General features: G+C 42.4%; 1 protein-coding gene across 1 annotated transcript in view; it reads left to right on the top strand.

Moving 5' to 3' along the window:
- The window catches only part of NKD1 (NKD inhibitor of WNT signaling pathway 1), a 105,505-nt gene that overhangs the window by 48,820 nt on the left and 31,420 nt on the right, over positions 1 to 25,265 (top strand). Inside the window, exon 4 of the mRNA XM_062586526.1 lies at positions 18,020 to 18,077. Within this exon, the coding sequence (XP_062442510.1) occupies positions 18,020 to 18,077 (58 nt within the window). The remainder of the gene's footprint in view (positions 1 to 18,019; positions 18,078 to 25,265) is intronic.

Below are 25,265 nucleotides of genomic sequence, written 5' to 3'. Positions count from 1 at the left end.
TTCTTTCCCAAAGCACCCAAGTGTCATTTTGCTCCACTCAGTCATTCCTCTTTCTCCCTCTCATAACTTTCTCCTTATAAAAGAGGAAGAGGAAAGCAGGCATTTGTCCAAAGTAGGCAAATAGAGCAAAGTCTGCAGTACTCTAAGGCTGGTTGTGACAAAGAACAGTACCCCCCCGACACCCTTTGACAGACAGTGGTCTTCAGGTTGTTGTCTTCAGTTGCTGTCTTTTAGTTTTCTAGGACCTAAAAGTGGATTAGATCTAAGAAAAGGAGCAATTGATCAGGGATAAGCATTAGTGTCAAGCCAATCTTTGTTCTGCTTTTCCTTATAAAACACTGAAAGTTACGCATTTGAAACAGTTTATCTTATACTCTATGTCTCTCTAAATCAGATCTTCATTTAATTGCAAATTGCCAATGTATCTTTAATTGGAGAGCAATAATGTTTCATTGTTGGGAATTGTGAATTAATTTCTATCTTAAGAAAATACTTTATTTAGCTATTGTACTGTCGTAGGGCTACAGCCCTAGGGTCAGGTTTGTGGGCCAGGGCACTGCTGCCACTAATGGGACAGCTGGAGTAAATCTGAGTAGGTCAGGAGTAAAGGTGCATCAAAGCTTCAGGTCACTTGCAGCCTTGTGCTTGTTTAGCGAGAATAACTTACTATCAACTTTCTTTCTTTTTTCATTTGTAATGTTTTTCTTTACGGTCAAGGAGGAACTATAGCTTGCTAAAAGGTAAAGAAGAAATGAGGAAACTCTACAGTTCTTTGTGCCTAGCACGAGCAGATGACTGCTTAGCTAATGACATTCATTAAATCTGCTGCAAACAGTGTGGCCTAATGCCTTCATCACTCAAGTGGCCCTTTTAGAAGGCTTTGGAGCCAGGAAATTTCCTTCATCGTCCGGGCTGTGGTGAGGCGTGCTGTTGATGAGGAAGGCGAGTGTCAGGCTGTCAGTGTGCTGAGCCAGGAGCACGTGTCTGAGCTGAGGCCCAGCAGGAATATCACTGAGCTGAACTTAATGTGTGAAACACGGAGGGGACTGGGAGAGAAAACCCCTGGGAATAAAAGTCAGCTGACTGGGGAGGTATAGTGGCAAAAATCCTCATTATGGTTTTTTATTTCATGATAAGTGTCACCCTTTGTCACTGTGTAGTAAGTATCTTCTGAGGAAGAACAGCATGCAGGAAATAGAAAGTTCACTTTTTACAGCCCTGATCACTGTTGTGGGTGTTCTTTGGGTGTACTAAGAAGGCCCTTTTTGCAAGGGGTTAATGAGTACTCAGGATGCTGCAGCTCTAGCTGACTACTCATGGAACTTGCCTGTGAGGATGAGTCCTGACTAATACGAGGTGGTAGGATGTAAGAGCCTTTTGAAGTCAGGTTGACTAATTAGAAACAAAAGCCCTGTTGTATGGCATCTGTGTTTTTTATTGTGTGTTGAAAAAAGTGACCCACAAGCTGTAATTATTTCTTAAAAGAAAAATCAAGTGGCTCAAGTTTTCTGACATAGGATCATCCAAGAGCAGACATCAAGTAATGACTCAGGATGGGGTGCCTGCTGGCAGCCCAAGTGTACCTGATGGAGATGGCAAGGCAGAGCCTTCCGATCTGATCCTCATCTGTGCTGTCCTGCTCAGGGGTTACAGTGCCGTGGGGAGGGGTTCGCTTATTCCCCAAAGCATTTCTGTGCCATGTATTGCAGTTACAACCAAAATTTGCCCTTGCAGTTTGGCTAGAAATAAGAGCTATTCCAGACCAGCCAATCGTCAATGTTGCTTATACTGAAAGTCCTTTTGTTGAGTCTTTAATACAGATGTCTCAATCTCGGCCTTCTTTCTTCAAACTTGTTTGTTTGTGTTGGCCCCTTTGGACACTTCTGTCCTAATCATTTATTACATTATTAAATAGCAGACCATGAAGTATGAACAGCAGCTTGAACCATCAGGCCATGGATGTGGTGGATAACGGCTGCAGCACACGTAGGAAGTGGAGGTGATTATAGGACGTCAGTAAGAAACACTGAGAACACCGTGGCTGAAAACTGCACCCTGCTAAGTCACCCTCAGCCATCCGTGATGAGCATGGCAGCCGAGGTGCTTTGGGAACGCTTCCCGCGTCTTCCCAGCACGTGTTGCCGCGGTGTGAGAGGCTGGGGCCGCAGCAGCGCTCGCGGTGCGGGGCCGGCTGAGCGGGCAACCCAGACCCGATGCAGCGGCGTGGCCGTGGCACCAGCGGCTGCAGCCGTGGCCGTCGGGGGGACTGCCTGGGTAAGGGTTTGTGTGCTGGGTGGCTTGGTGCGCGTAATGGTGCTGGCTTTGTGCGTGTTTGGATGGAAGAGCTTCCTCAAATGGTTCTTCCACCTTTATTTTAGTCATTTTAAATAAGAATTTTCTTGTGTGTTAGATATTATTGGTTCCTTTGAGTGCACCTATTTCCAGAAATGGTTTTCACTCTCATTTGCTTCCCCCTGCCCATTTCTTTGTTGGTTTTTGTTTCATTTGTGACTGAGACTCTTTTCTTAGCAATTTGATTGATCCTCCTTTTTTCAATCCCACATTGGCTGGCTGCATGTGGAACCCCGCTTGGCTTTAGCTGAGACAAAATCGACTGCACACAATTTCCCTCTGACAGCTTGTACAAGAGCAAACATTTCCGAAGAGCTGAAAGTCTAGAAATTCAATCAGCGGAAAACCTACTGTGTGGAACAGCTTTGCTAGTGCTACAGCTCCCTGCTGGGTAGAAAAGCAATCCAGTTACAATAAATCCTTAAGAGTGGAGTCATTTGGGTAAAAGAAAAAACAAAAGCTGGTTTATACAAACTGATTGAAGTCAGACGTTTTGACTTCCCATTGAAAAGGGAGTCAAGGCCCAGCCTTGCTTCGTAATTTAAAGGGGAGATTGGCTCCTTTCATCTTTCTCTAGGGCAGGGTTTTTAATATTTTGCTTGTGGAGAAATGTAAAGAGTTTTCAACTTAAGTTAAAATAGCTACTTTGATGAAAAGTCTTGGTGCTGTAGCTAACTATAAACTGAACTGCTCCCCGATGCTCCAGCAAAAAGCAAAGGCACAATTCTGCTTTCAGCCACTCCGGTGTTGCTCTGCATAAGTTGCAGAAATGCAAAAGCAGGGTAAAAGTGGGATCAGAGTCAAAGCTTCATGTCTTACCAGGCCAGCCTGGGCAATAGTGGTTGCTCTATGGTGCCAGTGTTGTGAGCAGTATTATTCAAAATTAGCGGTATTAAAAACCAATTAGCATTAAAATAGCAATGTAAATTGAGATGCCAGTAATATCTGTGAGGAAGTATTTCTAGTTTATATTTAAAAATTTAAATGGGTAGCTTGCGGCAATAAAGTCTCTGTCATTTCCTTTATTTAATACTTTATTTGCACCACTCCTCTTTGTGCATCTTTCATACTGCAGCATATTAAACGAACCAACAGGCTTGAAAGAGAAAGGGAAGGCAACAGTCTTCCGTAAAGGCCAGGGAGCAAAGTAAACTGACTGGAAATGCTGAGGTTTCCTTTATTCTTTAATGTCTTTCAGGTGCTTGTGTAAGGGTAGGTAAAACTTTTCCAGGCAAATGTGAATTTTAAGATGATGCTGCCCCTTTACTAGGGCGTGGGGCTCGATCAGGAGTGCTCCTCTACATGTAATCTGCATTCAGCTCCTTGTCCCTTCCGCCATCCCTCCCAAATGTGTCTTGTCCTCACGGAAAATATTAAAGTTTGTGTGAACATCTTAAAGGATTTCAGCTGGCCTTTAAATAAGATGTTAAACCCTTACCACAAAGATGGAGTGGCCTTCAACAGCAACAACAAAACAGTATGGTAACCTGATCAGAGTCCTAAAACTCCCATTTGTGTCACCTGCTAGTCACTGCCTCTGACAAATTTGAAGTACTGCAACCCTTTTCCTTCCATTTTTTCCCCACTCTTTATGGAAGGAGAAAGTAGCTGTTGACCCCCAGTAATGCCACTTTTGTCAAACCATTTTGTGCTGGTCCTGAAGCACTTGGTGGCCTGAGAGACAGCTGGGGCTGCAAACTTGGCAGAGATGGTTGAGGAGATCAGGCCCTGTTGGCTGCAGTGTTGTGGTTGCAACTGCGGGGCGCTAACTCAGGATCCCTGCTGCCCGTGACTCGAGGGCGTTGTGCTGTATTTTATTTTTGGTAAAGGTGCTATGTGTCTTTTTCTTCAGTGCCATTGGTTTAAAGGGGAGCTATGCCCTTCCAAGGGGAGCACACCAAGGACTTCCTGACCCTATTAATGTGCTCACTGCACAGAAATGATACTCTTACAGCTTTTGACAACATCCAGTGTCCTGGATGTCTGGCTGGGGTTTGACTGGTCTCTTCCTGTGGTGGTTTCAGCCTCTTCTGCTGTGTTGTGTGAAGCCCGATGCCATGGCCAGTGCTTGTAGAATTCATGCACTGTCTGCAGTCTGCCAAATGTCTTGCCTGTAGTTGGATCGCTAGTAGCTGAGATTGAATCTGCTTAGGTCTTGTGGGGCCTAAGCACTTGTGAAACCTGGGATAAAAGACCCAGTGGTTGCCCAGGGCCTGTGGACCCATCTTTCCCTGTGGCACAGTCACCGCTAGAGGGGAACAGAGAGCTGCTGTGGATGCCAGTGCTTGGGGGGTCCCATCCACGGCCAGGAACAGCAGGTGGCAAACGTGCCACCCGGGTGCCTCTGGAGCTGGACCCCTGTGCTGCGGGAGGGCTCTGGGCTCTGTAGCACTGGGAGGAACTGTCAGTGGTCTCTACTGGGGCACATTGCAGCTGTGGAACTGAGAGCAGTAATATTGGTTGGTGAAAATAGTAAAACAAGTAATAAGAGGTGAAGAGAGATACCTCCTACGAATATTAGTTCCAGTAGTGCTTTGGAAACCAAGGGTTGGCTTTGTTTCTGCAAGATGAATTGTTTTGTTTCAGGCTAACTATGGAGCTGAGTTCATATTTTGTGAGATTGGATTAAATTTTTCCATTTGTCTTTCTTGTCAAGAAACTTGAGTTTTGGCAGAATTAACCTTTTTTCTTTAAAAGTTTGTCTTCCTTGCAATGTAAAGAACAAAACAACTCTTCCAAAAACAGAACACAAAACCAAACGTTTTCTCCAAATCGTTCCTTCAAACTAACACCACAGAGGAAACCAGACCTAAAAGCCCTTCTAAGGGCTTTGGATTGCCATCATCATTCTGCCCAGCTCAGGAAATGAACCATACCATCGGCCCTGTGCCCAGAGTTTGCCATGCCGTGAATGTCGGAGCTGCGTCAAAGTGAGGATCTCCACCACCACAGGGAACTGAAGTTGTTTTCTTCTCCAGTCTGTAGCCTTGTTCCTGTGTATATCGGTAGGAGTCCTGTCTGAGGAAGATAAACACATCTGGAAGATTTCTGTCTAGACCTTCAGTGTGCAGGGGGCACTCAGCGAGTTACTGAGGAATATTGCTATAATGCTGCTTCATGGCAGGTCATGAATCTAGCCTCATAGGCTTTTAAGACATATATATATATATATACACACACATACACACATATATATTTTTATATATGTGTGTGTGTGTATATATATACACACACACACACACATATATATTTTTATATATGTGTATGTATATATCACTGATGGTCACATTCTGAGCCTTTGTTTGCATGTACAACTGTTACAAATATTGCAGGATTCCAGGAGGTGGCTTCTTTTTTTTTTTTTTTTTTTTTTTTTTTTTTAAAAAAAAGATATTCTTAGTTAAATTCTAAGTCTACAGTCCTGAGATGCCTATCAGTGCTATCTCTAAATTGTGGGCCAAAGATTTATGGTTGAAAGTACATTGATGGTATCTTTGGCAGTTAAAAGAAGTGTTGGGGAAAAATCTGAAGAATTTGAATTGCTTTTAAATTGTCTGCTTAAGATTGGAAAGGAATTACAAGTTGCAGAGAGCAGTCAATACTACTGGACCCTAAGTGTTGAGACATACAAAGGAGATGCACATGAAAGCTCTTGTGCTCTGGCTTGTCTGTGGGCTTTTTTCTCTGACAGACTCCAGCAAAAATAACTTGACTTATTTAATGTAAATTGTAAATGTACAGAAACAGCTAAGAGTCCAGCAAAGTTACTAGAAAGCTGGATGTATTGCTTCCTTTTTAGTTAATGCTTGAACATACAAAATACCATAGTTCAGCTTTCTAAGTCAAGCGTAGTGTTGTAAGTGCAGGTTTCCAAACCTTTCTACAAAGGCTGATGGATGCTTTGCCTGAATAAAGTGTTAGTACTTTCTACTAGAAAGTAGGAAGATTGTAACCCTATTATTTTTGTATGTGAAATCTCAGTTGAAGTGCTTCTGTTATTGTTGTGTATAGTCTTATACTGGGGAAGTTTTAGCTCTTGCTGGCAATAGGTACTGTAAATGGTAGTAATTAAGTTTTTGTTGCTTTATGTTATTGCTAACTTTTCATCTGAAAGGACAACTGATTTTGTTGTGACAACACAGTCACAATAGTATCCAACCGGAGTTAAAACCAGGCTATAGGGATTATTTTATATATTGTCTTTTGGGATTCTTTTCTCTTTCTCCTTTCCTCTCGCATACAACAAAATAGTGTGATAACCTTGTGCTGGTGAAAGTTGTAAGAAATGTGAACAACATGTGCAACGCGCTCTGAAGGCAGTGCCTGCTCTTGTGGTTTGGTCTGGCCCCAGCGATGCATTGCGGTAGCTAAGAACCTGCATTTTGATGAGTACTGGAGGGCTCTCACAGTGCAGCGGACAGGGGTCTTGTGTGTGAAAGGCTGTTAGCACCCTGGATAGTCCTGAGTCTGGAGGTTTTGAGATGTTTTGAGGAAGCTTAGCACCCAGCTCTTACAGGTACGCTGTTTGGAAAGTCTAGGGAAATTTTGAACCTATGGAATCAAATCTCTGAGTCTTCTGACTCCATTCAGTTAGCAATAAGGACGCGGGTAATAGTTTTCATTCTTGTACTCGCCCCTGTCTTTTCTTCTGCCGTTTTCCACCTGGTCCCACTCTGCTCCTGGGGAAGTCTCCAAGCCTGCAGATCAGCTGCGGGTCACCTGAGCAGCCCTGCTGTCTGCTTTCCTGCTGAAACTTCCTGCCACCTTGAATTGTGGTGGATGATCTCAGCAATATGGCATTTCACTTGCAAAGCCACAAGGCTTGAGGACGCCTTTCTTGTTATTCCCTAGAGGAAATGAGCAATCCCTGAACAACAAAGTAGGCAGGAGAGATAATAAAGAATCATTTTTACCAAGAACCACATTTTGTCCTGAACAGATCTGCTATAACACTTTGCTTCTGGTTTCCTAAGCTATTCACCGCTGTTTTTGGGGGGCAGTTATTTGGGAAAAGCATTGTGCGTAGCAGTAGGCGCAACTGAAGTGTGGAAGCTGTTAAGCTCCTACGAGGAAAATTTTTCTGCAGAGGAAAGTGCATGCATAGCATGGTGCTTGGAAATAAGCAGCAGTGAGAAACCAGTAATTCTGTGTATTATGGTATGGAAGCAGGGTTTCTCTCTGAGCCATTCCGAAAAAGAGAGCCGGCGTAGTTGACTGCAGAGTTTTCATACACGGTTTTACTCTTCCATTTAATCCTCTAAAACCCTCTCCATTGTAATTATTAGCTGAGAGATTCTACTTGAATCACCATTAGATGAGGACTTCTATGTGAGGATAGATTTTTATTTTTTATTTTTTTTTAGCTTCTTTCCCCCTGTAAAAGTCCTTTCTCGTCGCCGTGTGTTGTGTGAAACCTCCCGTTTGCTGCAGGAACTTTCGGCAGATTTCGTAGGTGGAGCGCAGCGCCGGATTTTTGGCAGTGCGTGCGAGCGGGGAGGGAGCACCGGCACTCCTTCTCATCTTCCACCCTTCCCGCGGGCGGGCAGGGCGGCGCTCTCGGGCGCTGCCGTCGCAGACCGCCCGGCCGGGCGCCCCGGCGCTGAGGCGGCTCCCGCCGGCTGCCCGGGGAAGGCGTGCGCGGCGGAGGCCGCAGCGGGCCCCAGGCCGCGCGTGGCGGCGGCGGCGCAATCCGATCCTGCGGCTGCGGAGGGCCGCGAGGGCCCCTCGCCGCCGCCGCGGGAGGGGGACGCAGCTGCGCGCCGGCTCCCGGCCGGGGGTGGTGGTGGGGGGACCCGCTGCCGCCAGCCGGGAAGGGTCGGAGGCCGGGTGTAAGCCCGCGAGACGGCGAGGAGCGCCGGGCTGGCTGCGCGGGCGCCGCCGGAGCACCTGCGGCAAACCGCGGCGCGCTGCTGGCCGCCGGTCTCCGAGCCCGGGAGAGCTGCGCTTGCTCGGCGCCGGGCAAAGCGGGCGGCCTCGCCGGGGCGCCCTGCTGCTCCCCCCTTGAGTTGGGGGCCGGCTTCATTTATTTATTTATTTATTTATTTATTTCCCCTTGGGACTTGTAGGCTCAGCTGAATTTGTTCTGTGTTTTGCGGAAGAAAGAGCTTGTTAAAGAATTCCCTGATGACTTTGAAGTGAACTATTTATTTTCTCTCAAGGGTTATTCAGTGTAGCCGTTTGCCCCCTCTCCTCTGTTTTTTTCACCCCGGTGTTTCCTGAGCTACAAGCATTCTTGGAATATATTAGTTCTAATGAGTTATGTGGGCATCAAAAGTTTTCTTTGAAACTATATGGCATCAACATCTGTTAGCTCTTAGAGAACAGAGAGGCAGACAAAGGGGCCGAGGGGGGCAGGGAGGCAAAAGATATTAAATTCTGGAGTACGAAGTCTCAAAGACTCAGGGGGAGGGGAAGGGGAAATCTGCGCAGCCCGGCGGCTTTGATGTGCTGCTCGGGGCCTGCGGGCCCCGGCGCGGCGGCCGAGCGCGCGCTGCGGCCCCCTCCGTCCTCCGGCCCTCCTTGCTGCAGAAACGTTCCCGAGGAAAACGCGCGGCGCTCCGTTTGCCGCCCTGGAGGTGGGGAACAGAAATGCCTGAATTTGGAGGCAACTTTCAAGTGAAAAATGCTTAGAAGGGAACTTCTTACTCGGTTCTAATCTTCCTGACCCTGCGGGTCAACAGGCAACTGTTCATCTAATTCAGGGTTTTAAATGGTGTGTGTCTGTGGTTTTTTATTGCCTGTAATTAAAAAACACGTGTCTGTTCCTATGTACATAGCATCAGTCAGCGTTCAGGCACGATCGCTGGTGCTGTACCGCGTGGGGACAGGGCTGCCCGCTCTTCTCTCTCCTCCTGCGGAGCCTTGCAACGCTCGTCTTATGTGCCAGGGAGCAGAGGGGATGGGTAGATGGGACCTCTGTGGGTTGCCCTCGTCCTGCTGGCATTGTTCTGCGCTGTGGCTTCCTGGCCCAGGAAAGCCCTGACCCGGTATGGAACGAGTAGTCGACATACCTGGGCTTTTGGGACAAAGAGGTGGCTTGCAAAGGAACGTGAGCCATCTGTTTTGTCAGCACCTCCTGTTGACAGATTTATAGACCCCCATTAGCATATGTGTCCGGGGTCACACACCTGTGCTTCCTAACAAGGTAATGTTATTTAGCAGCGTGTGTTTTCATCCTGAGGAGTCAGAGCTCTCTGCAAAGGTAGGCATCAAGAATTCCGTTTTACACTTGAAAAATGAGGGCACGGAGAGATTTAAGTGACTTACCCTGCACCACACATTGAGTCTGTGGTGGAGCAGTTATTGAATCCAGGTTTCCTCCAGCTGCATAAATATACGTCATCCATTAGCAGGAAAAGACTTAGAGCCATAAGCATAATAGAGGAGCATTGATTATCACTGTAGAGGAGCTGTAAACCCTTGTGCCTTATGAAAATCTCAGCCGTGTAGGAAGACACTGGGTATTACCGCAAGATAAGTTCAAAATGCAGCACATTAGATCTGTGGTGATCACTGAAGCCAATGGAAAGAGTACCACTGATTTCAGTGATCACATCTTAAATGACCAAGTTAATTTGTAGCTGAGCTGTGTAGCCATTGTTTTGCATGCTTGGTTCTTGGCATACATCTGGGTAAAATCACCTGATCGCACTTAAAATGTCTATCTGTTAAAGAGCTTCTTGGTAACCAGATCTATTGTGAAAGCAAATCGAACAGAAAATCAGATTTCTTACATAGCTATCGCTATCTGTCTAACCATCTGTCTTCACCCACTTCTTGGGTGAAGAAGCTCAAAAGATGCAATTTGGACAAGTTACTGAGCTTGTCCAGGCTGGAAGTGAGATGTCACACATGTTGTCTTAAACTTATCTTAAACATGTATTAAACTTGTTTACTGGTATAATCTATGTTGAAGAAAAGGTGTTGGGAGACACAGGACACTTAATTTTGCAATCACAAAAGAGGTTAGAGGATAGCCAGAAGAACAAAGTAAAGTAAATAACTGAATCTGTAAAGTGAATTCACCTATCCTTCTGAAGCAGCTTCAAAGTGAATTTAAATATAGCAGAAAGCAGTCATTTCTTGTTCCAGTCCCATTTCATTTCAAAGACTGGTGATCTTTTTTAGGTGGAAATGCTTGGACCCTTCAGACCCTTCAGTTGGAAAGTAACTGCTGAATCCATAGGTCTATTCATACAGCTGCTTTCAATTACATTATCTCTTATTTGACAGAAGTCCTTGAAAAACTGTGTCTCACTACATTACCTTGAAAAGTAGAAGCCACAATAGTTACAGAATTCCAATAATAGTATTAATGGAACATGTCACTTTGGAGCACTTAGCAAGAGTTTCTAAAGATCCATAGAATCCAGGGTTAAAACATCATAGAAATAACAACATTCCACCTTGAAACAGGAATGATTTAAGCCAAACTCTCTCCTAAATGGGTCCTTTGACTACCAGTTTTAATACATTTTGGATCATCTTAGCTGTTGGCACTTTTTTGCAAGTTACAAGTAAAATTAAGCAGGTCCTAATTACTTTAAGCTATTAATGTTTTTTGTCTGCTATGTATTTTTCCTTTTGCATCCTGTATATTTACTCTGTGTCATGACACATAGGAATCTTTCATGTTTAAAGTTAAATGAGCAGGTTGCTAGCTTTTGTTGAATGCACATTGAAGTGACTTGCAATTAAAAGGATGCTCATTTACCCACTGCAGCAGAAATGAAAAAGCTGCCAGCAAAGAGCGTATTTCTTGCAACTGCGTGTTTTTTTCATAGGTTGGAAAATTAATACTTGAAAATAATATGGAAAGTATGTGTTTTATCCTCTTGGAAAGCCTGGTGCAGGTGATGGATTAGGACAAAAGAGATTCAGCTGTGTTGCAAACCACCTGGAACAAAATGTACCACATTTCCTTTCTTTCTAATCCAGGCGACATGAAGGCTCTTGTGTAAGTGTCCCTCTACTTTGCACTTCCTCATCAGTCTTGTTCTGTAGATGGGAGATCCTTGACAGCACATCACACAGGTACTCCTTGTGAATGTCTGTAACAGGGATGTAAGGGTACTGGGGATCTCTTTTTGCCCCATAAGCCTCTAATAGTCCATAATCCTTTGTGATTGGAGGTCTGGGTAATTTTTTTGTCATTTCCTCTTCATCTTTGCAGTATTTTGGCAGTGGCTGGAATTGTTCTACAGCCATTTTCTGCAAGGCAAGACTGGAGGGGTCTGCAACTCTGACACATCAAGGGGTTTAGATGCAGGAATTTCAAACGCTTTTACCATATTGTTATCATGCTCCTTTGCTAGAGCAGAGGCAGTAGAACTCAATGTATTTATTATTTATGTGTTTCACCAGCATTTTTTTTTCCGAGCTGGTATCTTAGTTTAAACTTTGTACTACGAGATCAAAGGGTGAATTTCAGTAGTTGTGGACACCTGTTGTGTTCTGCCATCTGCATTAGGAAGACAGTACCTTCTGACTTAAAGGCTATCATGGCAGTGAAGGACAGCATAATCTTAAACTACTGCAAGTAAGTCTGTTCAAAATCATCAGCAAGAGAGAAGTTTTGGGAGAAATCTGTTTTCTTAACAACTTTACATGCTATGATTATATTAAGAAAAACATTTGTCTGAGAGAAGCCTTCATGCTTGGTAGAGGAAGAATAACCTAGCTATAATGGATCACAAAACACCAGATGCTTATTTCAGAAAAAAAAAAAAAAAAAAAAGCATTACAGACATTGAGCTTGCTGTTTCTGCCTAAAAAACCCTGCATTATTACAGTTACTATGTATATTTTAATGTTGATCTAGTTGAAGTCACCTTGACTTCTTTCCCAACTGTGAGCTGCTTTGCATGTTCTTTACAGAAAGCTGAATCCTCTTGAATTCTGTTCTTATTAAGTTATCTAGAAATGCAAACTTCCAGAAATTTTTTTTGCTGACAGAAAGTAAAATCTGCTTATAGTAAGGCATAAAAATATGTTGCTATATAGTTGTGAAGACAACTGAGTGTCTTTTTTATATGATCTATGCTTTAACTGTTCATTATATTTGTCTTGTTTTTGTTGTCTTTATAGTGAGGCTTGGAATATGCTATATTTGTGTAAGGCCATGCTTTACTTTATGAATGGGGAAGGAAAGAAATCTCTTGTCCTAAATAGCTTATAACTGTAATGCAGAAGCATATAGTACATTTGAAAAGACTTGTTACGGGGAATCTTCAAACATCCGTGAAAGAAGATACTAATTCAAGGGCTGCACTTCTATGCATGCCCCCCAAATGTTCTTGACTTTTGGATGTAGCTACAGTGATTGCAGTGATTATGTATACTTGACTGCATAGATTTCCACACATGGAAGCTGCTAACCTATCAAAAAGGTCATCTTCAAGTACATTTGACTACAAGTAGTATTTTAGATTTGTCTGAATTTTAAAATTGACTATAAAGCTGATTGGTAAGGAATGATGATCATCTCGGATACCTGAACATCTGTTTTTACTTTTGTTATTCTAAAATAAATGGTACCATTTTTGAGGTATGTATGGGCTCATTAGTATTAAAGGCTAGGCTTGAGTTGTCCAGAGTTACAAAAGGTTGTTTCTGATCCATGGGAAATTTCAGAAACCCAAAGAGTATTTGACTAGGCACCTCCCATCCATTGCTCTTCTAAAATGTCTTTCTCTTCAAATTTGGATAGAATTAAAAAGAAAAAAAAATCACAAAAAAAGAAATGAATGCTTCTGGGGCTTGGATGGGTTTCCTGAAAAATCTTCAGGAGAATTCTTGGTTTTCAAAATAGGCTAAAGACTTGCTGTACGAAAATCAGACCTCTCTGGGAAGCCGTTTCCCGAAGTCAGAGTGAAGCGTTGACAGAGCCCTCAGTTGTTTGGGTCCCAAACCAAGGGGACCCCTCTGCCTCGCAGATCTCTTTCTTGGGATCACATTTTGTCTACATCAAAAATGAAAGTTAGTGTATAGGTGACATGACATTCTTGTTGGCAGCTACTTTAAAACCCCCATAAAATCTACTCCAGGAAGACATTAGAGTTGCCACATATCTTATCCCTTGCAGTCCTGCTGTGAAATATGTTTCTTCAAATTTACTTGCTCAAAAAGTACTGGAATCTTAATTGTATCAATATGAGAATAAAGAGAGAAAAAATATTTAACATGTTCTCTTCAGCAGGACAGAAATAGGGAGAAAAGCTTGCTTCATCATTTTACATGTGTTTTACCTGGGAAAGTGGTGGGTATGATGCTTTGAGAAGGACTCAACTAAAACAGAAAATGGGGACATGTTTCATGTCAAAAATGTGGAAAACTGAGCAACTCAAAGCTAAATCAAAGGATTTTAACGAGATGTATGAAGGAGGAGATAAAGTGACCTGTTTCTACTTGAGAAAAGCAACACCTTTTAGAAAAATCTTAATTAACACAATATTGACTGTGATGCAATACTAGGAGTGGGTAGACCCAAACTTTGTTTTTAAAATGTGCTTGTTAGCATGATAATCTGCCTAAATCAAGGGTTATCCCTTGATATATTTAATACATCTATGGACTGTGCTTCTACTAAGCGCAAAGTTGTGTTCAACACCATGTTCGTCCAAATGCGTTTGCTAAAGTATATGCCACGTTTTCGCTATGTGGCTTTGGCCATTCCATGCTGGATGCTTGGCCGTTGTGGGGAGCGACATGAAGAAGACTCAGAGCCAGGACTGGTGGCAAGTGGCCTCATGGTGACAAAGATTAAGGGCAGTGGTAGGCACAGGAGACGCCTCCTGCGGGGAGGTGAAAGCACGTGCACTTGGGCAGAGCCTGGCAGGTTATGGGGAGCTTCACCTCAACGTGGAAGCAGAGAGGGAGCTTGCAAAGGGCTTGAAGGTGTGGAGCGAGTTAGCAGAAGGAGGGGTGAGGGTTTGCACGCAGCCTTTTCAGATAGCTGGGGAAAAGGCAGCCGGGAGCCCCGGAGCGAGCATCTGGCCTTAGCTTCCCAAGACTTGTAGCAGTGAGAAATCTGTGCAGGGTTGTTAGGGTCAGTTGGGGTTAAAAATATAAAATTGCCAGTGAGTTAGCATTCAGTGGAGCCTGTTTGCTCTGTGAAGGTGGGGAGCGAGTGATGACTGCCTTGCAACCAGCTGAAAAGAAACCCTGGGATGTGGGAGTTCTTCAAGGCTGTTTTTCCTCCCCATCTACATATATACTGTATATACTCAGCAGCATTTCGGAGGGAGTCGGGCTAATTACATCTGCTCTCCACCCCCACCCGCTTCGATCTGAATCGCGTGCAGTGGCACCTATCAGCACAGGATGGGACACGAGGTCCTTTTCTACGGAAGCCAGGCAGTTCATGGTTTTGCAGCAGATGTCTGAACCTGGATTTTAGTCGTTTTGTGTGATTTGTAGTTAATGGAGGCCAGCTTATTTATCTGGGAAACTCCCAGTGAGGTAGAGTCGCTTACCATCACTGGCATCCTGTTTGGCAACCTGTAGAAACGGCGTGCTGGAATAATCCTTCTACATAAATGTTTCTTTTCTTTATTCTTTCAAGTGCTTGCTGACCTCATTTGTATAGTATTTCACAGGGTACATCTGGTTTTGGTTGCTTTGTGACTCAGTGCTCCAGCCTGCAAAGGCAGGGCCGTGATTTAAAGCATCACCGTGTCAGGACGGTGATGTACAGCCGCCTTTGCTGCGGGGCCCGGCTCCCGCGGCGCGGCCGGCGAGGGCCCCACGGCCAGCGCCGGCACCTGCCGCCGCTTCCCGACCCCTCCAGCCTCTGTCTCCTGGTGCCCAGCTGCAATCCGAACCGTTTCCTCGGAGACTTCCCTGGCTTGCTTTCTTCATTTCTGAGCATGAGTTTACATCAGCTGTCCAGAATCCTTTTCTCATGCAGGCTTATTTTTGGTATTTACCCAGGTTGTGACATCTGTCTCTGGTGCTAAAAATACTCAGGTAACTCTCCTGCATTTTTTTTTGACAGATGCCTTAGTGATAGTAACATCAGTGAAACAGTTTTCACTTTTTTTCTTCCTGTTTTGCCTGTAAAATTCATACTAACTCTTAGGCTAGTTGCCCACACCTTTCCCAAATATGCGTCTGTCTATCAAAAATAATACATGTCATAATCTTACTGACACCAAAGGACACATTTAAATGGAACCTGATAAATTCTTGACTCTCTAGATATGTCACTGAAATGTCCAAAAGGTAAACTCAGCAGTTTCTGGATGAATTGTGAATTCATGTGCTCTTCAACCAAAATCATAAAAGCACTTTCTAGAATTTGGTAATTTATAATCATTTGGTTTAAGTGAGAAAATTCTTCTTGGAAATTTGCTTGTATTAAGTTACTGCTTAAATGCATAACTGAGCTAGAGAAGGACTGAAACTAGACTAGAATATAAAATATATTTACAGACCCAGGTAATGATTAAAAGTGAGAAAATTAAGGGACCTAGCTTATAGAATATTAATGCTTGCTGTTTTATACTTTTTTCCTCCACTCCTTTCCAATGAGTTATTTGATGGTGTATTTTACATAAGCAAATGTGTTCTCATTTTTAAGTGACATTTTTGAAAAATCATAAAAATTAATGACTTGTGGGTTTTGCAGAGGATGAGATTAATAGCAACATTTTAATAGGCAAAATTTGATATGCAGGTGCACTGCTCGTCTTGCTAAAGTTTCGAAAGATGAGGCTACCAACTAGATAGTATCCTCCTCAGAGGAATGACACAAGTAGAATTGTAGTTGCGCATCATGTAGTTGCTGATAAGGTTAAAAGTAAATATTTATGGTCTCTTTCTGAAAGAGCAGAAGGGAGTAGGAATATTGAGTTTAGTAAAAAGCAGTTGTTTAGTAGCTAGCATTGTAGGAGAAAGCAGAGGTGCCATATATCCTTGCAGTTGCTTCTAGCATCTCATTATCTTTGGAGAGCAGTTGGAGGTACTTTCTCAGAGCTTCATAGAAAATGAAGACATGGGGGAATCTGATCAAACAAAAATTTACTAAATTTTACAAGCCCCTGGAAGCACCATGTTCTTGCAGCAATGTAATTTATGCCAGCATTTCATAGATTCTTTTCTTTTACTATGTCCCTTTCTTCCATAATTTTTGAGGTAATGGTGGTGATTGATGTTAATTGACACGTGTTCAAAAAAGAGACTTTTTCTGCTCAAACAAAAACTCAAGAGGGGAAAAAGATTTTGTGATTTGCTCCTTGGAAAGCTAAATCCACACTGATGGCTCTTAGAGCAATATTGTGCTATGTAAAATACTAGCTGTCTGGACCAGGGTGACAGCATTTCTCGGTGATAGTCAGCCCACAGGTTACAACTTTGTTTCAGTGTATCTGCTGGTGAAAAAATGGTATTTTCAGGGTCTCTGGCATAGGTAACCGATAGAGTTTGTGGAATCTGATTTTGAAAAAGCCGTTGCAGAAGCTGACCCCGAAGAATTCGTTGGATTTGCTTTTGTGGTCTAGTTACTTTCTGCTAACTAATCTCAAAGAATAACATGGAAAGATGTGGAAATTAGAAAGGAGCCCCTGTCAGCTTCAAGAAAAAGAGATGAAATGCATTTATCATGATTAAATGGCTTAAAAGTAAAGCTAATGAATACAACCACACATTCTTTTTCACAGGCTAGTCTTTTATTTTTACTTCATGCCAAAACTCCCTACTGTCTGCTTCCCATTCACAAGTTAATGCTGTGCATACTGGTTCTGTATTCTTTGTTTTTTGCAGGGAGGTTAAAATGGCCAGGAGTGTAACATTTGAGCTTTTCAGGACCATATCCTTCTTTATCACCATAAATAGTTATCAGTGGCAGAGGGTGTTTATGGAGAACCTGGGGAGAGTGACCGTCATGTCAGAGCAGCGGCATTGCAGCAGTGCTAGAGCGTTTGGGCTGAGTGGGAGAAGGGGAAGCAAAGGAGAGGTGACCACGTGTTGCTTGGTGGGGGGCAGCTGGAAGTACCTGCTAATAAGAGTGAGAATGCTCTTCAGGCTCTTTGTAAGTAGGATTAGCTCCAAATCCCCCTGATGCCCTTTATTACTACTTCAGCACCATTAGAGAAATGTTTCTTTGGTCTGAGATAAGATCATCTGCCTATGTATGGTCTCTGCTCCTTTATTGCCCTAGATGTACTGAGGCTGACAAAATTTCATTAATTTCAGGACTGAAGGATCAGGCAGCTTTTCAGAGGCTGGTATCTGCTTTTCTTGGGTGACCTCTGGCATATGAAAGTTTTCTGTTTGTTGGTGGAACCAAGTGATAACATTCCTCTATGGGTAGGAAGGGCTTTTTTCTCCTTTATCGTTTCCATTTGGAGTTTTTTTTATCTTGCTTGATTGACAGAACATTAAAATGCTAAATATTAATCTACTTCATAAAAGGATTTGAATATCACTTTTTTCTTTCCTCTCTCCAATCTATTAATCTCCATAAAATATGCCCAACACATTCTAAAACAACACCAAATCTATTGACTGCCTGTAATAAAGTGATGGACTTATTTCCTGGAAATAAAATGATGCTTACAGTTAATTCTGGTGATATTGTGTGTGTCATCTTTGTCTCAATTCTGTGTATGTAGTAAATTTTGGTTAAGTTTTCTTGCTTTAATGTTTTTTATTCTTTTAATTTTTACAGGATCTGTCTGGGGAAGGCTACCGAGACACAATTGGTGATGAACACTTTCATCTAGAAGGTATTTAAAGAGCAAAACTTCTTGGTTAATATTAAGGGATGTTAGAACAAGCCAGTGAAAAAGTCCACCTGGGCATATGCCCCGGGCAGTGAGGCTCTTGTCTGTTGCTTACATCTGTGAAACGGGATAGGACAGGAGTAGGGTGTGTTTCTGCCTCTCTCACCACTGTCCTCTGAATACTGAGAAAAGTTGCCCAGTTGTATCATAGAGACCAAGTGTATTAATTCAGGGACTCACAATTTTTTTCAGATACTTCCATCAACAGTGGTAGCCATGGTGACTCTCACTGTCACCAGCAGTGGTGGTCACTGGAGATGGTAGCACTGGATTTTGTGGGAGGCCCTTCTAAGGCACATGCACCAGGCTTAGAATCTCCTGCATTCATTCCTAATAAAGATCAGAAATCTTAATCAGTTCATTTCTGTTGAAAATGTCAGAAATCCTTATTGCCTCAGATAATTTCTTCTTCCTGAGGCTAAGCTCATCTCTTCCTCTGTAGGCAGGGCTCTTGTTGCAATGGAAACTGAACCACTGTTGTGGTGGGAACAGGATTTTGGGACCTCAAGCATGGATGCTGTCTTGAAGCACATTGAACTTGAGGGGGCACGTGGGGGCTGATGAACATAAGAGATTGAAGTGAGGACATTGTCCATCATTCTTGTCAACAAACAAGGAAATGAGGCTTCAGGAAGTCTTTGAGGATTTCTCTGGCAGAACAAGTGGTTGTGTGGACTGTGTGCTAAATTTGCTTTGGAGGGAATGGAAGCAATTTGTCTAATTTATTTAGAGCAAAGAATCATGTCAAGTTTTGCTTAGAAAGTGCTGCCCTCTTATATTTCAGTTATTTGTTTCTGGGGTAGAGACTGCTGTCTTGAAGATGACTTGGATCCTATCAGACTTCAAACAAGTTTTTGCTGGTTTTCATTTTAAATAATTTAGCCCATAAGAATGTCTCTTGTCCTGCAAAAAGAGAAACTTGAAGGTAGCACTTACAGAAGTCATGAAGACTTAATGTGGAATTACAAGCTGCACGTCCTTTAGCAGAAGCATAAGATACTGTTCAGAGCCTGTTTGCTGTAACGGTTTGCTGTGTGGAATATATTCACAGTGTATAAATATTGGGTAGGGTTCCCTCCCTTTTCTATATTGGCAAAATCCAATTGCCAGAATCAAATTGTAAATTTATGTTCAAAGTATAGGCAAGGATGTGACTTTTTGCATCAGTAACCTTCTAGTCACTATCTGCTTGTATATTAGGGGAATTGTATATGTTGCTGCACTGTGGATACCAAAAATATTCATGCCTATAATATGGTGTTCTGACCTTATTTTTACTACTGTTACTACTTTTTTATTTAATGGACTGATTAAATTACTAGTGTCTCCTTTTTCTTTTCTCTGAGTGGTCAGCCTATCTGATTAGCTACTTCTTGCTCCCTTCGAGAAATTGAAAATTCACTTTTTTGGCACCTCTTTACCCATATTATCGTGAATACTGCTATCAAATTCCACTCAGGGACTACTCATTGATTTGTAGCACAGAAATCTTAAGCAGTTGCTCTCATTTGTGAATCTGTTATCAGGACTTTAAAAAGGCTGCGAAATTGCGCCACTATTGAATCAAAATTGCTGCTATCTCATTCTCTGGGAGTTGCCAAGACTGAGCAAGCAAGCCCAAAGATCTACTGGAAAGAAATTTATTTTAAGCATCAGCCACTGTAAAAGTGACTTCATTTTGAATTGAAAAATATGTTTCCATGAATTATCACTACAACAACAACATTGCTGCTACAGTATTAGCATCACTTAGTGCTTGTATGTATTTATAATATGTTGGTCATACCAGATGAAACATGTATGTGAGCTTAGAATGTGGAGAAATAAGAAAACTGGAAGTTTTTGTAGTCAGGATGCTGGAATAGATTTTGAAATATTCTCCTTGGCTGCACTGCAATTCCTTACCTGTGACGTGTGTGAATATACCGTGATTCCTGGACCTCATCTTTTGGTGATGTCTTTAGTTTTCCAGAACCACTTCTTGAATGGAGTATTGAAGATCAGCTTATAATTAACATAGTATACTAGAAGGATTGTGTTAGAGCAGGACTTTATTTCTTATATATCTTTATTGTTGTAGGCATAATATTGTTAGATGATCGTGATAATAGTTGCAGGACTATTAGCATAGAAAGTACATCCTGGTGAAGCTGAAACATGCCTGGAGACCCTTGTTGAGGCACAGCTTGAATTCTTGGTGGCTTAAGTACATGACGACTATGTCATAGCTCTTTTCTGTATAGAAATGTTCTGTATGTAAATGTAATTAATATCTTAGAAAGTATATTAATCTTTCAATCTAAAATAATTTTACTACCTTTATTATGCTAACCCATAGTCTTTCCATATGTACATGCATAACATATACGCTCAAAGTGTCTACATTTGTATGTGATCCAGAAGATGTGATAAACTGAATTTACCAATGGGGAGTAGTGACAAACTGAAACGTGGTTGATTGGACTAAGACTGTAAAGGACATTAGTGGCAAGACAAAGACTTGAACCCAGAACTGCCAAGTACCAGGCAATCATCTAACCACTGGACTATTTTCTGTCTTTATAAATACAAAGTTAGGATGGGAAAAAATGAGCCAAAAAAAAAAAAGAGGAGGAGAGAGATAGGAAAGTTCTTGAATTAAGTGTTACATAATATTAATTATTTGAAGTTGTTTTTCACTTGCCTTTCCTCTAAACTGCCCATCTGTTTCCAAAGTACACACTTGTTCTCCTCTCCCCCCATGGTCCTTTGACCTACAATACTTAGTTTAGACAAGGCTTTTGGGGGTTTTGTTGTTGCTTTTTTTCTTTCTTTCTTTTTTTTTTTTTTTTAATCAAAGACATGCTTGATGAAAAAGAAATATTTCTCAGATTTGCAAAAAAAAAAGAAAAGAAAAAAAGAAAAAAAAAAAAAAGCACAGCAGGTGCCACAGTTCTGGGTTAGGAGAGAGTTATAGCATTCACACTCAGAGCCTTGATTGGAGAATAAATCTGCGTTCTTCAGAAGGCTCTCACTGAAAAGACAAAGTGGCAATAAGAGAATAAGAGAAATAATTGAATTCCTTATTTTGTTTTACATAGCCAAGTTCATTACTTTCTTTTTTCCTCTCCTTTTCCCCCCCTCTTAGCCGTCTGAGCAGTACAGATAAAAAGAACTCTCTTTGCTGGATTTAACTTCTGTGTTGTTATGTAAAGCTTGATCAAATCCTTTCGTCTTAACAGACTTAACTGGCCAACAGCAAAAGGCTCGGGATTCTGGGATTAAGATTGTATTTGGTAAGAGGACTGGTGCATTAGTGCTTTCTTTTGAACTATAGAAAGAACAAAGTAAACATCAAAAGCATTAAGCCATGAGAGCGGATTGTTGACTCAGTGTTGCTGCATGACAAGAGGTTCGGACTCAGTGGTGGCTACTCTGTTTACCCAGTGCTGTGCAGAAAGAAACAGTTTGACCAGCATTGTCTGTTATATCCAGCACCTGCCTTTGATTTCCCTGCTGGACGAGTCACTGTCAGTTGAAATTTTGGGGTTTTCTCTTATATGGTCACTGACTTCCTTAGATAAAAGAGAGACCAATGGAAACCTCATTCTGTTATTGTATTACTCACTCTTGTTTTGTTTTTCTTCTTCTTCTTTCACTCATAATTCAAAAATTGAGTGAAATATACTGAATGGAGTTTCTACAGTGGATTCTTTTGCAAGTTTTCCTCCAAGTTTAGCAGTGCTTTCCTTCTTTGTTTTGGAGATTTCCACTGGCTTATCGTGTGGCACTTGTATCATGTGCAGTTGGACCCTGTGGCTGTGTACGCTTTTTTGTGCCTGAACACAAACTTTCTGGTCCAGCAGTATCTGGACATGTGATGGGGCACGTGCCTCGTCACTCTTCATGTCTAGAATAAAAGAGCTTGAATTTCTTCTTTCTTGTCCCTGGACAGAATAGTAGCTCACCAGAACTGAATAACTTTAGGCAGTCCTATAATAAGTCTGAAACAGCACAAATATTGGAAGATATTCTTCATTTCATCTCAGTGAGGAAGCCAAAATACTAGGCAGGAAGTGTTTGTGCTATCAAATTAGTGTGTTCAGTGCTGACATCCATGTTACCCCTCTACTCTTCAAGGCATAAGCAAGCTTTTTAATGAATCATTCAGGAGACTTGCTCTTGGTTTTCTAGAACTTTTTTTTTTTTTTTTTACCTCCTTTCCCCTGAGTTTACTTTTGGGAGCTTCCTGTGGGTAAAACCTGCAAGCCAGGGGGCTTTCTTAGCCTAGGTCCATATGCTGAAGTGAACTGGGGTTCCTCCCTCTTACAGCTTGGACATATAGAAGATGTATCTTAGTGTAGCCTGTTTTCTCCCCATTTGTGACATCTGAACCAGTGGCAGGAAAGTCTCCCAGTAACACAGATTGGCCCAAGGAAAGGGAGGCGATTCCTGGCTCGCCAAAGGACACTCTGTGGAGCCCCGCATGACCAAGCTGTCCACTTGCTTCAGCTGCCGTTTGGAAATGAAGGTGAAGTCCTTAAGCTCAGGATTCTCTCCCCAGTTAGTGCCTGTGATAATATAATTTCTCATGTTGCTGTTCTTTTGAAAATTTGACTTAAGTGTTTCTACTAACAAGAAATCCTCAAAGAGAGACCAGTCTAGAGCTGTACCTATTAGAGGAGCTGCCTCTTGTGCTGGTAACAATCTCCTCCCAGTTTCGTTTGTCAGCTGGGGGCAATGTCTTGGTTATTATCCTCTCAGCAGAGGACTGGAGAAGATCCAGGCCGTTCTGGTGCCTTATCTGTATAAGATATCCAAAGGTCCTGCCCAAGGTGATAACAGAGCTTCACCTGAATCAACAAACCCATTTTTCTTAGACCACATGCATTTAGATTACTGTCAGCCTTCCACGCCCTGGGTATAAGACATTCCTTAGTCTGGTACCAGAAAGGACAAAATTATTCAGGTCATCTCTTTGCCCATAAATATTAGAGAGCCCTCCAACAGAGTTCAAAGCACATACTGCTGCTGAAAAAAATCTATCTCTGTAAAAAAGCTACTTGGAGCTCTTTTCACACATTTACAAGGCATTATGGAATTTCTAAACCTTCAAGTAAGGCATGTTGTATTCGGCAAAGCAGAATTTCAGTCACTGGTACACCAGGGTATTGAGATTCGACTTTCAAAGGGACTGTTCTGTGCTTTGGAGTCACTTAGGATAGCATGTGCGCAATCATGGAAACAGGATTAATTTACTTATAGTAATTCATTATATTTGTGATATTTCTTTTTCAAGGTGTTACCAGTATATCCTGTTGTTCCTTCATCTCTTTTCTTCTCGGAATCCAGCATCCTTGGACTCTGTGGTCAAGCAGGGACAGAGGCATGGTTAACAGGGTTTCACTGTCAAGAGCAGTATAGATATTCTTGGCTTTTAAAAACAACTGATAAGCAAACAGGAAATCAGTAGTAAAGAATGAACTAGTGGTTTAAGGCTGCTGAAATTATACCCAATGCTGCCACCTTCACAGACACGCGCACAGGCGCACATGCTTCCTCCACCATCCTGGCCCAGATGAGCTGGGGTGCAATGCACTCCAGTGATTGCTCTCTTGCACTGCGAGATAATTTCCTCTCCCCTTCCCTATCATGTCAGGAAAAACACAGGAAAGAGTTTGGTTCATGGTAAGCAATTATTTACAAAATTGGTAATTGGAAGATTATCTGCTGGGTTATCAACTTGGAGAAAGGTGGCAAGGTATGGTCCTTGGGCCCAAGTAGATTATAAGTTTATCAGCATGGGAAAACTTGAGCAGACATTTCAACAAATTTTAGCTGACTTCTGCAATGTGTCATGGAAATGTTATGTGCATGTAAAACATTTTTTACCGTGGTTTGGTGTATTAATCTTAGTGGTAATACTTCAAGTGTTGTGCTAGGCTGAATTACAAACGTATAACAAAAGGCAATTCTTTCAAACTACCTGCGCCTTTCTAGATAATGCCTTCAGTTGTGATGGTTCTTATTGCTTTTATAATCTAAAGCTTAAATAATTTTCTAAGTATTATTTACAAGAAATTTCAGTGTAATTATAGAAAACGCATCGATTGCGTCACGTAAACAAGTTGCTTTGTCTCAGCACTGTTACAGTTGCTATGGACATAGTAATCATGGTGCCTAGCAGAACTTGAAGGTGCCATCTCTGTTGTGTTCTTAAACCAAATTCCTGTTCATCACCGATACTGCAAAGGGAGGGCTAATAATTCTACCTTAAAAGTGCTCTTGTGGTTGGTCTTCTGGGATATCGCGTGGGAATGTTGCATTTTAAGGAGTTGTTGAAAATCCTATACACTTAGCATATACTCATCTAAAGCAAATTTCTGGTATGCGGTTGCTTCTAGCTGGTGATCATTTGCTGCATTTTTTTGGCTGTCAGGAAGTTTCTGATCTTCCCGTTCCTACTACTTGCAATGAAGCAGAGCCAACTCTGACAAACGTGTTCAGCTTCAGGCCTGACCAGCCGCCAGCAGCCCCCATTATCGGGCCAGCAGCTGGCCCCTACCTGCGCGAGGAGCCGATATCTGGTTCCTGCGAATTGCAAAGAGTACCAAAGAACATGGGTTGGGGGGGGGGAGCAGTGGAAAGTGCCAAGAGAAAACTGCTTAGTTTGGCAGTTAGAATAAAAGTCGCCAAAGAACATGAGACTGGTAGGATTAGCAGAAGTTTTCCTGTGGTCATGCACAGATCCAGGAAATTATAAGAAGCAGGTAGGCTGTGTGCCATGAGTGGGCGGAAAATCTTATGGCATAAGGCACTTAAAAAAAAAAAAAAAAAAAAAAAGTACAAGTGTTTCTTAACATTAGCTGTCCCAGTTGAGGGGGATTGGTATTTGGATCAGAAGCTTTTGCTTACAGAGCTGCTGTTTCAAGTGCAGCCAGCTTCGTAGTGATGAAAGGCTGTTGCCATCCCATGGCTGACCATAGCCTGTGTGGAAGGAGTTAGTGGTCTCCAGGTGTTTCCAAATGGACCTTTATGGTGCCTAACAGCTCCCACCCATGCTGGCAAGTGGGGCACAGAGTGCCATGATGAAGCAGCAATGAAAAGCGAGCTCTTTGGTCGCTGCGGAGGATGAACTTTTCTCATCAGGGC

Source organism: Rhea pennata, chromosome 13, assembly GCF_028389875.1.
Source record: "Rhea pennata isolate bPtePen1 chromosome 13, bPtePen1.pri, whole genome shotgun sequence".
NCBI classification, from domain to species: domain Eukaryota; kingdom Metazoa; phylum Chordata; class Aves; order Rheiformes; family Rheidae; genus Rhea; species Rhea pennata.
The sequence above is the reverse complement of the archived record's forward strand: the minus strand, read 5'-3'. Positions and strand labels throughout refer to the sequence as shown.